General features: G+C 48.0%; 1 protein-coding gene across 1 annotated transcript in view; it reads right to left on the reverse strand.

Moving 5' to 3' along the window:
• UNC5C (unc-5 netrin receptor C) overlaps positions 1 to 14,387 on the reverse strand; it is a 337,270-nt gene that overhangs the window by 110,356 nt on the left and 212,527 nt on the right. The window contains exon 2 of the mRNA XM_064148354.1: positions 8,689 to 8,910. Coding sequence (XP_064004424.1) covers positions 8,689 to 8,910 — 222 coding nt within the window. The remainder of the gene's footprint in view (positions 1 to 8,688; positions 8,911 to 14,387) is intronic.

The raw sequence follows: 14,387 nt of genomic DNA on the forward strand, positions 1-14,387 counted from the left end.
GCTCCTGTCTGCAAAGATGGCTGGGCATGCACACACTTGGTGCCATGGTCTAGCCTTGAGCTCTGTGCTAAAGGGTTGGACTTGATGATCTGTGAGGTCTCTTCCAACCTTGGTGACACTGTGACACTGTGATACTGTGATCCACAGCTCTCCTAGACTGGAGTTGGAGTGTGTGTGTCTGAAAATAGGTCTCCATTAAAAGCACTCATGCAGCATCAGATGCTCCCCATGGTCACCTCCAGAGGTACGTGCACAAATTGCTCTAACAATCACTGATGCTATCAAGCTTCCTGCCCTGTGCAAACAGAATTTTCTTGCCTCTAGAAGCATCATTTCTGCAGGGTTCCTTTTTACTTTCCCTGCTGTTCTCTTTTATGACAGATAGTCATAAACTAAAATGTGTTCCCTTGAAAGGACTGGAAGCTTTGCTTTTCAAACCCAGCCTTCTTCTCGCTGTTATTCTTCAGATGTATTTGCCCACATGACATAATGACATGATGACATGTCATCAGCATCAGTAAGTTTGCAGATGACACCAAGCTAGGAGCAGGTGTGGAGCTGTTGGAAGGTAGGAGAGCCCTGCAGAGGGACCTGGCCAGGCTGGATGGGTGGGCAGAGGCCAATGGGATGAGATTTAACAAGGCCAAGGGCAGGGTTCTACACTTTGGCCACAACAACCCCAAGCAACACTACAGGCTGGGGACTGAGTGGCTGGAGAGCAGCCAGGAGGAAAGGGACCTGGGGGTACTGCTAGATAGTAAGCTGAAGATGAGGCAGCAGTGTGCCCAGGTGGCCAAGAGAGCCAATGGCATCCCGGCCTGCATCAGGAGCAGTGTGGCCAGTAGGACAAGGGAGGTTATTCTGCCCCTGTACTCAGCACTGGTCAGACCACACCTTGAGTGCTGTGTCCAGTTCTGGGACCCTCAATTCAAGAGAGATGTTGAGGTGCTGGAACATGTCCAGAGAAGGGCAACAAAGCTGGTGAGGGGCCTGGAGCACAAACCCTATGAGGAGAGGCTGAGGGAGCTGGGCCTGTTTAGCCTGGAGAAGAGGAGGCTCAGGGGTGATCTTATTACTGTCTACAACTACCTGAAGGGGCATTGTAGCCAGGTGGGGGGTGGCCTCTTCTCCCAGGCAAGCAGCAAGAGAAGAAGGGGACACAGTGTGAAGTTGTGTCAGGGTAGGTCTAGGCTGGATGTTAGGAAGAAGTTCTTCACAGAGAGAGTGATTGGCATTGGAATGGGCTGCCCAGGGAGGTGGTGGAGGCACCGTCCCTGGGGGTCTTCAAGCAAAGCCTGGATGAGGCACTTGGTGCCATGGTCTGGTTGACTGGATAGGGCTGGGTGCTAGGTTGGACTGGATGATCTTGGAGGTCTCTTCCAACCTGGTTGATTCTGTGATTCTATGATTCTATGAATGGAAAAGATATTCTAAGTGAAAATATCAACCAGGCCATACCTGGCTTTGCATTGGGTGCGCTCAGGAAATGGAAAAGTCTCAGATTCCAGGGGATCTGGCAATTAAAAACCAGAAGGTAATCAACTTCTGTGTCAAGCTTTTGGCTTCTCAGACTTCAGTCATGGGTGGTTTTTTTAACTAGGCTTTCTCTTCAGGCTAATTTAATTAAGTGATGCTAGAACACCCTGTTGCTGTTACTGCTCTCATCCTCTCTAACCAGAAGGCTGCATCTCCCACAGAGTCCTTGGGCATGTTCTCCACAGCTTTATCTACTATGAGGATAGAATTAAAGAGTTGGGGCTGTGCAGGCTGGAGCAGAGGAGGCTCCCAGGTCATTTTCTTGTAGCCTTCCAGGATCTGAAGTGGGCTACAAAAAAGCTGGGGAGGGACTTTTTAGGCTATCAGGGAGTGATAGGACTGGGGGGAATGGAGCAGAGATGGAGGTGAGGAGAGTCAGAGTGGCCATGAGGAGGAAGTTGTTGAGCATGAGAGTGGTGAGAGGCTGGCATGGGTTGCCCAGGGAGGTGGTTGAGGCCCCATGGCTGGAGGTGTTTAAGGCCAGGCTGGCTGAGGCTGTGTGCAGCCTGCTCTAGGGTAGGGTGTCCCTGGGCATGGCAGGGGGGTTGGAACTCACTGCTCCTTGTGGTCCCTTCCAACCCTGCCTGATTCTGTGGTTCTACTGTTTAAAAATATCCCACAGTGCAAAGTGCATGCCACTCTAACTCTCTATTTAGTACCTTCTCTCCAATACAAAATAAACCACCACCCCACAGGAAAGAGGCATCAATTACTTCATAGAATCAGTCAGCATTGGAAAAGGTTAGAAACATAGAAACATAGAATCAACCAGGCTGGAAGGGACCTCCAAGATCATCCAGTCCAACCTAGCACCCAGCCCTGGCCAAGCAACCAGACCATGGCACTAAGTGCCCCAGCCAGGCTTGGCTTCAACACCTCCAGGCACAGCCACTCCACCACCTCCCTGGGCAGCCCATTCCAATGCCAATCACTCTCTCTGGGAAGAACTCCCTCCTAACATCCAGCCTATTCACCTTTCTAATATGTTCAATATCTTTAAGTAGCAGCTCACTTTGATTAGAGTTGGGCTACACTCTCATTCTGTCTCCTGTGCCCCTGCTCTTGCTGTGCTGTTGTCTCTGGGTTTCTCAATGACAGAAACAAATTTGCCTTCTAAGAAGAGTTAATCATCTCTACACAGATTTCAATCCTGGGCACAGGCTCAGAGTCCATGAACACATAATCTCTTGCAAATCAAAAGCTATTTCTCTCTTTCATGCATCATTTACAGCCTGGAGATGATGAACTGCTGGCATCACACCTGTATTTTAGTCCCCTTTCCTCACCATTACCTGTCCTTTAGAAAAGAAAGCACCAAGTGACCTTTACTTGATTTTTTCCCCCCCATCTCATCTATTTGATTGTCTCTTTGCCTTGTTTTACTTTGCTTTGTTTTTCTACCTGCAGAACTGAAAGAGAAAGCCTGGCTCAAAAACAGCAGTGGAAAACTGCCTCAGCATGGTGCTATTACAGTATCACAGTGTCACAGTGTCACCAAGGTTGGAAGAGACCTCACAGATCATCAAGTCCAACCCTTTAGCACAGAGCTCAAGGCCAGACCATGGCACCAAGTGCCACGTCCAATCCTGCCTTGAACAGCTCCAGGGACGGCGACTCCACCACCTCCCCGGGCAGCCCATTCCAGTGTCCAATGACTCTCTCAGGGAAGAACTTTCTCCTCACCTCCAGCCTAAATCTCCCCTGGTGCAGCTTGAGGCTGTGTTCAGCCTCACTAACGTCAAGCCTGAAGCCAACAGCAGCCTAGACTTGGGCTGCCATCCTTATCCACCCTCCAAATTGCTCAGTCACAACTGCTGTGCCCTAGGTTGCAACTCCAGCACCAGCTAGTGAAAAATAACAGGAGAAACTAAAAGAGCCTCAAAAGTGGTAGAGACAAAAGGTTTTGCCAGGCTGGCTGGTGCAGGCTGCCAAGCCAACACCTTCCTCTGGCACCACAACGAATCCTCACAGGAACTGTCTCCTGCAACTTTTTCTCCAGCTCCCTCTGCAGTGAATCTATTTTCCCCAAGCCTCTGTTGCTTTGAGGAAGATACTCTTTTACCACCACCTTCAAGACATTGTTGACCCATATCTACATCAAATATGTGCTATGAGTCTTAGATTCAATCTGATAACAGGAATCACAGAATCAGCCAGGTTGGAAGAGACCTCCAAGCTCTGCCAGCCCAACCTAGCACCCAGCCCTGGCCAAGCAACCAGACCATGGCACTAAGTGTCCCAGCCAGGCTTGGAATCAACACCTCCAGGCACACAGACTCCACCACCTCCCTGGGCAGCCCATTCCAATGCCAATCACTCTCTCTGACAACAACTTCCTAACAACATCCAGCCTAGACTTCCCCTGGCACAGTTTGAGACTGTGTCCCCTTCTTCTGTTGCTGCTTGCCTGGCAGCAGAGCCCAACCCCACCTGGCTACAGCCTCCCTTCAGGCAGCTGCAGACAGCAATGAGCTCTGACCTGAGCCTCCTCTTCTGCAGGCTGCACACCCCCAGCTCCCTCAGCCTCTCCTCACAGGGCTGTGCTCCAGGCCCCTCACCAGCCTTGCTGCCCTTCTCTGGACACCTTCCAGCACCTCAACATCTTAATTAAATTGAGGTGGCCAGAACTGGACAGAGAAGGTGCACAAACACTGCAGCCATGACAGGCATTAACCAAGCTTTTGGCAACAAGCAGGTTGACTGACAAATTGATGTGCTGACAGCAGTTTCCTTTTAACAAGCTCTTAGTGTGACCGAATCTGTGGCTCTTGTGCTAACAATCTGATGTGCATAGCTCTTTTGACATCCTTCCCCCCCTCCAAACTCCAGCAGATTATGTTAATTTCTAATTGGATATGGGATTAATTTGCATATAATTGCTGCTGCTTGTTATGCAAAACATTTGTCCTCTAATACATTCAGATCTATCTCTTTTCAAGGCTACATTGGTAGAATGCTGATGTTAAGAAAGGTGTAAGATATCAGAACAGTGATAGCTGGCCTCCTACTTGTCCTTCTTTATTAAAGGTAGAATAGAACCATAGAATCAGTCAGGGTTGGAAGGGACCACAAGGAGCAGCCAGTTCCAACCCCCCTGCCATGCCCAGGGACACCCTACCCTAGAGCAGGCTGCCCACAGCCTCAGCCAGCCTGGCCTCAAACACCTCCAGCCATGGGGCCTCAACCACCTCCCTGGGCAACCCAGTCCAGCCTCTCACCACTCTCCTGCTCAACAACTTCCTCCTCACCTCCATTCTGACTCTCCCCACCTCCAGCTCTGCTCCATTCCCCCCACTCCTGGCACTCCCTCACAGCATAAAAAGTCCCTCCCCAGCTTTTTTGTAGCCCCCTTCAGATCCTGGAAGGCCACAAGAAGGTCACCTGGGAGCCTCCTCTGCTCCAGCCTGCACAGCCCCAACTCTTTCAGTCTGTGCTCACAGCAGAGCTGCTGCAGCCTCTGAGCATCCTCCTGGCCCTGCTCTGGACACTGTCCAGCATCTCCACAGCTCTCTTGTAATGGGGCTCCAGAGCTGGATGCAGCACTCCAGGTGGGGTCTCAGCAGAGCACAGCAGAGGGGCAGAATCCCCTCCCTGGCCCTGCTGGCCACACTTCTGCTGCTGCAGCCCAGGCTCTGCTTGGCTTTCTGGGCTGCAAGTGCACACTGCTGGCTCCTGTTGAGCTTCTCCTCCAGCAGCACCCCCAAGTCCCTCTCCTCAGGGCTGCTCTCCAGCCACTCACTGCCCAGCCTGCATTTTTGTGCTTGGCATTGCCTCAACCCAGCTGCAGGACCTTGCACTTGGTCTTGTTGAACCTCCTGAGCTTGGCTTGTGCCCACCTCTGCAGAAAAGATGACTGCCATGGATGAAGAAAACTGAAGATGTATTAAGTAACAACAATTTATATATATATATATTTTTGGTAAGGTTTCTGCTGCAGTCGACTTGTTTGAAAAGCCAACTCTGACAAACAAATAAACAGGCTTAAGGTTTAATACCTCTTTTTCCCCTCCACCCACCTCCTCTCCTTCAAACTGAAAGCACCACAGCACCATTAAAAGCTTATGCTTTTGATCTCTGTGCAAATAAATGAGCTGAAACAAATAAAACCCAGTTCACAAGAGACTTCCAAGACATCTGGTGGAGTTATTTTTCTAAGCAATTAGAACAAGTGGTGGTGTAGTTCCCAAATCAAAGGTACCTCTTTGCTAGGTAACCAGGTATTTCTCAGAGCCTTCAAAGCAGCTCTAAGTTCTCCTTCTCTCCAAGCAAGTGACTCAAACTCTACTGAGGAGCAGTCTTCCTTCATGGGTGTAGGGTGGTGGATGCTTGTCCCAGGGGCTGGGGAGCATGCTCTGCAGGGCAGAGAGAGGTTTTACCTCCATCCTGGGTCTGCAGAGCTGCACTCAGACCCTGTGAGGTGCATCAACTGCTCCAGGGCAGGTCTCACTTCAGTTCTGCCCCTTGGGGATGGAGGAAGAAAAAGGACAAGGGACAGTGGGTGGAAGCTGAGGCATAGGAGCTTCCAGGTAAACCTGAGGAGGGGTTTTTTTCCCTGTGAGGGTGACAGAGCACTGGAACAGGCTGCCATGGGGGGTTGTGGAGTCTCCCTCTCTGGAGATATTCAAGAACCATCTGGATGTGTTCCAGTGTGATCTGCTCTAGGTGATGCTGCTCTGGCAGGGAGGCCAGACCAGATGAGTCCCTTCCAGCCCCTGACATTCTATGATTCTATGATTCCCAAACAAGGACAATCATACTGGAAGACCACAATAAGGTCTCCTCGGAGTCTGGAGAGGAGAAGGCTCTGAGGAGACCTTATTGTGGCCTTCCATTGTCTGAAGGGGCCTACAAGAATGGTGGGGAGGGACTTTTTAGGAAGCTGGATAGTGATAAGACTAGTGAGAACAGAGCACAACTGGGAGGGGGTAGATTCAGACTGGATGCTAGGAAGAAGTTCTTCACCATGAGGATGGTGAGACACTGGAACAGGTTGCTCAGAGAGGTGGTGGAAGCTCCATCTCTGGAAGTTTTCAAGGCCAGGTTGGATGTGGCTCTCAGCAACCTGATCTAGTGTGAGGTGTTCCTGCCTATAGCAGGGGGGTTGGAGCTAGATGATCCTTGGGGTCCCTTCCAGCCCTGACAATTCTCTGTCTTTGGTTTACAATGGCTTATTGCTCTGTCTTTCTGTCTTTCCTGGTACTGTGACTTTTTTTCCCAGTGAACATCAGTGGGATTTCTGCTATCAACTAAGGAAGAGTGAGGCTCCTGGCTTGTTGGGGGGTTTGTTCTGTCTTTTCCTTGCAAACCTACTGAAGTTCTTCATACAAGCTCTATGGAGTAGGCAGTATATAGCAATAAGAGCCAGGTGCTTGTTCTTGATTAATAGACTGGTCCAAGCTGTGTCCAGGTGTGTTTACTCTTTCTTTCTTGCTGGAAGCAGAGTAAATTTGTTCCCCACAAGAATTCCTAAAGAAAACCTCATTCTAGGAACATCCCAAATGCTCTTTGGAAAGGATGTGGTTCTTGTGATTGTGATGAAGGGCAGTGAAGTGAACTGGGAAGTGAACAGAGGGTAGAGTCATACAACCAGTCAGGGCTGGAAGGGACTACCAGGATCATCTAGTTCCAACCCCCCTGCCATGGGCAGGGACACCTCACTCTAGATCAGGCTGTCTAGAGCCTCATCCAACCTGGCCTTAAATACCTCCAGGCTTCCACCACCTCCCTGGGCAACCTGTTCCAGTGTCTCACCATCCTCATGGTGAAGAACTTCTTCCTAACATCCAGTCTGAGTCTACCCACTTCCAGCTTTGTCCCATTCCCCCCAGTCCTGTCATTACCTGGCAGCCTAAAAAGTTCCTCCTCATTTTTTTTGTAGGCCCTCTTAAGATATTGAAAGACCACAATAAGGTCACCTCAGAGCCTTCTCCTCTCCAGACTGAACAGCCCCAGCTCCTTCTGATCCACCATGGATAGTAGATCCATCCAAGAAAGCAGTTCCCTTTTTGTTTGTACTGGTTCTCCAGCTATCTGGGAATTCCAAACTCAGGCAGAGTGCTTTATTGACTGACCTGGATACAGACACTGTCTCTGTGCTACAACAGTAATGCCAGATGCAGAACTCACAGCTGCATCAAAAGCCAAGTGGCTGCCATGTGAAATAGCTGCTAGACTACAACAGTAGGCTTCATATTAATGCAACTCAATTCTCACCCCTCCACAACATGAGCATTTGGCCTTGTGGTCCCTTCCAACCCTGACTGATGCTACAGAATCATAGAATCAACCAGGTTGGAAGAGACCTCCAAGATCATCCAGTTCAACCTAGCACCCAGCCCTAACCAATCAACCAGACCATGGCACTGAGTGCCTCATCCAGGCTTTGCTTCAACACCTCCAGGGACGGTGCCTCCACCACCTCCCTGGGCAGCCCATTCCAATGCCAATCACTCTCTCTGCCAGGAACTTCCTAACAACATCCAGCCTAGACCTACCTCAGCACAACTTGAGACTGTGTCCCCTTGTTCTATTCCTGCTTGCCTGGGAGAAGAGGCCACCCCTCACCTGGCTACAATGTCCCTTCAGGGAGTTGTAGACAGTAATAAGATCACTCCTGAGCCTCCTCTTCTCCAGGCTAAACAGGCCCAGCTCCCTCAGCCTCTCCTCATAGGGTTTAGGTTCCAGGCCCCTCCACAGCTTTGTTGCCCTTCTCTGAACACCTTCCAGCACCTGAACATCTCTCTTGAATTCAGGGGCCCAGAACTGGACACAGCACTCAAGGGGTGGTCTGAGCAGTGCTGAGCACAGGGGCACAAGAACCTCCCTTGTCCTGCTGCCCACACTGCTCCTGATCCAGACCAGGATGCCATTGGCTCTGCTGCCCACCTGGGCACTGCTGGCTCATCTTCAGCTACTATCTATCAGTACCCCCAGATCCCTTTCCTTCTGGTTGCTCTCAGCCACTCTGGCCCCAGCCTGTAGTGCTGCTTGGGGTTGTTGTGGCCAAAGTGCAGAACCCTGCCCTTGGCCTTGTTCAGTCTTATCCCATTGGCCTCTGCCCACCCATCCAGCCTGGCCAGGTCCCTCTGCAGGGCTCTCCTACCCTCCAACAGATCAACACCTGCTCCCAGCTATGACACAAAGCAGACTCACCAGAGGTTTCATCTACTCTCTCATCCACCACATGGTCCTTCTGATGAACCCATTCACTGTTGCACTTGAAGTAGATCTGTGTGGCTGGGCTGGCTTTGCAGTACAGGTTGACAGGCTTGTTCTTCACTATGTAAGCCTCTTCGGGTTCGATGAGGAAGTGGGGCAGTGGCTCAGGGGGATCAGATGGAAAACTTTCTGGGAGTTCATGAAAGAAATCATCATCTGTAGAGAAGAGACAAAAAAAAAAATACAAATAAAGAATAAATCATAGAAGCATAGAATCAACCAGGCTGGAAGAGAGCTCCAAGCTCAGCCAGCCCAACCTAGCACCCAGTCCTAGCCAAGCAACAAGACCATGGCACTAAGTGCCCCAGCCAAGCTTGGCTTCAACACCTCCAGGGACAGTGCCTCCACCACCTCCCTGGGCAGCCCATTCCAATGCCAATCACTCTCTCTGCCAACAACTTCCTCCTAATATCCAGCCTAGACCTCCTCTGGCACAACTTGAGACTGGGGGGGGGGGGGGGGGGGGGGTGTTGGAACTGGCTGATCCTTGTGGTCCCTTCCAACCCTGACTGATTCTATGATTCTATGAATAGTTAAACATTAGAAGCAGTTACTTTCAGGAGGGAAAGCCAAAGCCCACACATTCTCCACTCATCTCTAAGCCCCACCTGGGCTTGCTTTTCCTAGTTTGCCCATCCCTCCTTCTAGACTTCCCAGTTCCATCTTTGATAAGACACAGTTAATTGGTCAGGCAGCATAAGTACTGTGTTTGATAAGGTGCAGCAATCCAGTGGTGAAAATAAATACATTTGTTCTTCCAGTCACCAGAAATTAGTGAAGCATGACTTGTTTAATTAGAAAACATATGTGTGCTGTGGTAGTTTCCATCTGTCTGCTCACTGATTTGCAATTAAATGACCAGAAGAAAAAGATACATCCTGTGGCAATTCAAGGGAAATGATTCATCTCTAATCTTCCTCTGTGTGGACATCTATGGAGCAGTTCATGTGAGAGGGAGTGAGGAAGGGGGGAAATAGGGGTAGAAGGAATGAATGGGGTCGGAGTGGCTGGAGAGCAACCAAACAGAAAGGGATCTGGGGGTGCTGATCAATACCCGCCTGAACATGAGCCAGCAGTGTGCCCAGGTGGCCAAGAGAGCCAAGAGGTTGGGCTGGCTGAGCTTGGAGGTCTCTTCCAACCTGCTTGATTCTATGATTGGCCAGAGCTGGGTGCTAGGTTGGAGTGGATGAGCTTGGAGGTCTCTTCCAACCTGGTTGATTCTATGATTGGCCAGAGCTGGGTGCTAGGTTGGAGTGGATGAGCTTGGAGGTCTCTTCCAACCTGGTTGATTCTATGATTCTATTCTGTGATTTCTCTGTCCATACAATGACTTAGGTTTTTCAGGGATGACTTTGCTGTGAGTCTGTGACCTGATGGGACTGTTTGTAGCCATTTGGATAGGGGTTGCCTCTTGTTGGTGTCCTCCATCCCTACGGAGGGCATAAGTCTTGCCTGGGACTGTTTCTTGCCATTTGGATAGGGTTTGCCTCTTGTTGGTGTCCTCCATCACTATAGAGGGGATAAGTCTTGCCTGGGACTGTTTCTTGCCATTTGGATAGGGGTTGCCTCTTGTTGGTGTCCTCCATCACTACAGAGGGGATAAGTCTTGCCTGGGACTTTGATCTGAATCTGACAGACATCACTGGCTACTTAAAACATTCATCTCCCAGCATCAAACTTTATAACTCTTTTATTTAACTCTCCTAAGCAGTTAGACCTTTTTTTCTTCAATCTAGAGGCAAGAAAAGCTAATTAAACCATTTGGGAGTGCAGATACAAACACTTATTGCTGTCTACAACTACCTGAAGGGTGGTTGTGGCCAGGAGGAGGTTGCTCTCTTCTCTCAGGTGGCCAGCACCAGAACAAGAGGACATAGCCCTAGGCTGTGCCAGGGGAAATTTAGGCTGGAGGTGAGGAGAAAGTTCTTCACTGAGAGAGTCATTGGACACTGGAATGGGCTGCCCGGGGAGGTGGTGGAGTCGCCGTCCCTGGAGCTGTTCAAGGCAGGACTGGACGTGGCACTTGGTGCCATGGTCTGGCCTTGAGCTCTGTGGTGAAGGGTTGGACTTGATGATCTGTGAGGTCTCTTCCAGCCCTGATGATACTGTGTGATACTGTGATACTAAAAATCCACAGCCCTGGTTCCCCAATGGTTATGGCAACACCACGTGCAGCAAGCTCCCCTTACAGCCTTGACCAAATGCATATACAAGGCACACACTCTTCTCCCCTGTCATAACAAGTCCCCTTCTGTGCCCACCAACTTTGAGCTGCAAGTTTACTTCTGCAGCACATCACATCCATCTTTATTTCCTCCCAATGAAGAGTGCAGCCCATCTGTTGTTACTGACTGCTGGATGTTAGCAAGACAAAAGACCTGATTCATGGTAGTGCTGGAACTGCTTTTGCTCATCCAATTCACTCACATTAAGAAAATTAATTCTTTTTTAAGCTGTCTCCTCCTCTCTAGACTTAATTTTGGGGGTTTTATTTCAGTTGCTGGCCCAAAGACAGCTACAGCCTTTTCTTTGCCTTCTGTACTAGCTAATTAACTCTTGGTTTAGTTTTCAAAAGAGGTCAAAGAGAAAATCTACAGGAGCAAGTGAAGTGCCACTGCCATCACCACTGAGTGAAGCTGGCATGGACTGTGACACAGAGAGAGTTTTGGTTCATTTTTGCTCCATTTTCTTTCAGGGTAAAATATCTGTCTAAGTTAGGAACCTTTTTGCTCCATTTTCTTTCAGGGTAAACCAAGTATTTGCCTAAGTCAGGAACCTTTTTGCTCCATTTTCTTTCAGGGTAAGATAAACATTTGCCTAAGTCAGGAACCTTTTTGCTCCATTTTCTTTCAGGGTAAAATATCTGCCTAAATCAGGAACCTTTTTGCTCCATTTTCTTTCAGGGTAAAATATCTGCCTAAGTCAGGAACCTTTTTGCTCCATTTTCTTTCAGGGTAAGACAAATATTTGCCTAAGTCAGGAACCTTTTTGCTCCATTTTCTTTCAGGGTAAACCAAATATCTGCCTAAGTCAGGAACCTTTTTGCTCCATTTTCTTTCAGGGTAAACCAAATATTTGCCTAAGTCAGGAACCTTTTTGCTGCATTTTCTTTCAGGGTAAAACAAATATTTGCCTAAGTCAGGAACCTTTTTGCTGCATTTTCTTTCAGGGTAAGACAAACATTTGCCAAAGTCAGGAACCTTTTTGCTCCATTTTCTTTCAGGGTAAAATATCTGCCTAAGTCAGGAACCTTTTTGCTCCATTTTCTTTCAGAGTGAAATATTTACCAAAGTCAGGAACCTTTTTGCTCCAGTTTCTTTCAGGATAAAACAAACATTTGCCAAAGTCAGGAACCTTTTTGCTCCATTTTCTTTCAGGGTAAACCAAATATCTGCCTAAGTCAGGAACCTTTTTGCTCCATTTTCTTTCAGGGTAAACCAAATATCTGCCTAAGTCAGGAACCTTTTTGCTCCATTTTCTTTCAGGGTAAACCAAATATTTGCCTAAGTCAGGAACCTTTTTGCTCCATTTTCTTTCAGGGTAAGACAAACATTTGCCAAAGTCAGGAACCTTTTTGCTCCATTTTCTTTCAGGGTAAGACAAACATTTGCCAAAGTCAGGAACCTTTTTGCTCCATTTTCTTTCAGAGTAAAATATCTGCCTAAGCCAGGAACCTTTTTGCTCCATTTTCCTCCAGGGTAAAATATCTGCCTAAGTCAGGAACCTTTTTGCTCCATTTTCTTTCAGGGTAAAATATTTGCCTAAGTCAGGAACCTTTTTGCTCCATTTTCTTTCAGGGTAAAATATTTACTAAAGTCAGGAACCTTTTTTGCTCCATTTTCTTTCAGAGTAAAACAAATATTTGCCAAAGTCAGGAACCTTTTTGCTCCATTTTCTTTCAGGGTAAAATATCTGCCTAAGTCAGGAACCTTTTTGCTCCATTTTCTTTCAGAGTGAAATATTTACCAAAATCAGGAACCTTTTTGCTCCAGTTTCTTTCAGGATAAAACAAACATTTGCCAAAGTCAGGAACCTTTTTGCTCCATTTTCTTCCAGGGTAAACCAAATATCTGCCTAAGTCAGGAACCTTTTTGCTCCATTTTCTTTCAGGGTAAACCAAACATTTGCCTAAGTCAGGAACCTTTTTGCTCCATTTTCTTTCAGGGTAAGACAAACATTTGCCAAAGTCAGGAACCTTTTTGCTCCATTTTCTTTCAGGGTAAGACAAACATTTGCCAAAGTCAGGAACCTTTTTGCTCCATTTTCTTTCAGGGTAAACCAAATATCTGCCTAAGTCAGGAACCTTTTTGCTCCATTTTCTTTCAGGGTAAACCAAATATCTGCCTAAGTCAGGAACCTTTTTCATAGAATCATATCATAGAATCAGCCAGGTTGGAAGAGACCCCCAAGATCATCCAGTCCAACCTATCACCCAGCCCTAACCAATCAACCAGACCATGGCACTAAGTGCCTCAGCCAGGCTTTGCTTGAAGACCCCCAGGGACGGTGCCTCCACCACCTCCCTGGGCAGCCCATTCCAATGCCAATCACTCTCTCTGTGAAGAACTTCTTCCTAATATCCAGCCTATACCTACCCTGGCACAACTTGAGACTGTGTCCCCTTGTTCTTTTGCTCCATTTTCTTTCAGGGTAAAACAAACATTTGCCAAAGTCAGGAACCTTTTGATGTTAGGAAAGCTCTTTACCCTTCCAGTGCATTGGTTTGTGCAAGCATGGGTATTATAGCTCTCCATGCATAACAAATGAAAAAGGAGATTTTGATGGTATACTTCTCTTTTTATGGACTGGTATCTCTGCTCTAATCTGTGGCAGGGAAATATTGTGCTCCATGCACCAATCTATTCATCTCTAGATGACTAGTTTTATTGCTATAGATCAAGCTTTAATTCTCATCAACCCAGCGTATAACTCACTCTATTTCTGAGCTGCGAGACTGAAACTGTTATTGCTCAGATCATAATATATTGGACCATTATCTCTTTGTGCAGGACCTGAAGCAAATTCTCCTCAAATGGAATTTACTTCAGAATGATTCAAGAGCAATTTAAAAGGAATGGCTGCAAAACTAATTCCATTTGCATTTGGATGCCCACCGCTTGGCAAGAGCGTGGCAAGAAAGGCAGCTGGAGTTAACTGCACCGAGGGGATTTTGGTTCAGGTTCTTAATGTTATGATTAAAAAGCTTTCTAGAGCAACAGGCATTGTTTACTGGGAAAAGAATAGCAGGTGCTAGCTCAGGAAGCCAGTTTATCAAGATGGAGGCAAGGGTCTGGATTACAGTGCATACAATAGTGCCATGGTCTGGTTGGTTGGCCAGGGCTGGGTGCTAGGTTGGACTGCATGAGCTTGGAGGTCTCTTCCAATCTGCTTGATTCTATGATCCTATGACTGGACAGGGCTGGGTGCTAGGTTGGAGTGGCTGAGCTTGGAGGTCTCTTCCAACCTGCTTGATTCTATGATTCTATGATTCTATGATTGGCCAGGGCTGGGTGCTAGGTTGGACTGCATGAGCTTGGAGGTCTCTTCCAATCTGCTTGATTCTATGATCCTATGACTGGACAGGGCTGGGTGCTAGGTTGGACTGCATGAGCTTGGAGGTCTCTTCCAACCTG

The sequence above is a fragment of the Pogoniulus pusillus genome, chromosome 9, assembly GCF_015220805.1.
Source record: "Pogoniulus pusillus isolate bPogPus1 chromosome 9, bPogPus1.pri, whole genome shotgun sequence".
In the NCBI taxonomy this organism is placed as follows: Eukaryota; Metazoa; Chordata; class Aves; order Piciformes; family Lybiidae; genus Pogoniulus; species Pogoniulus pusillus.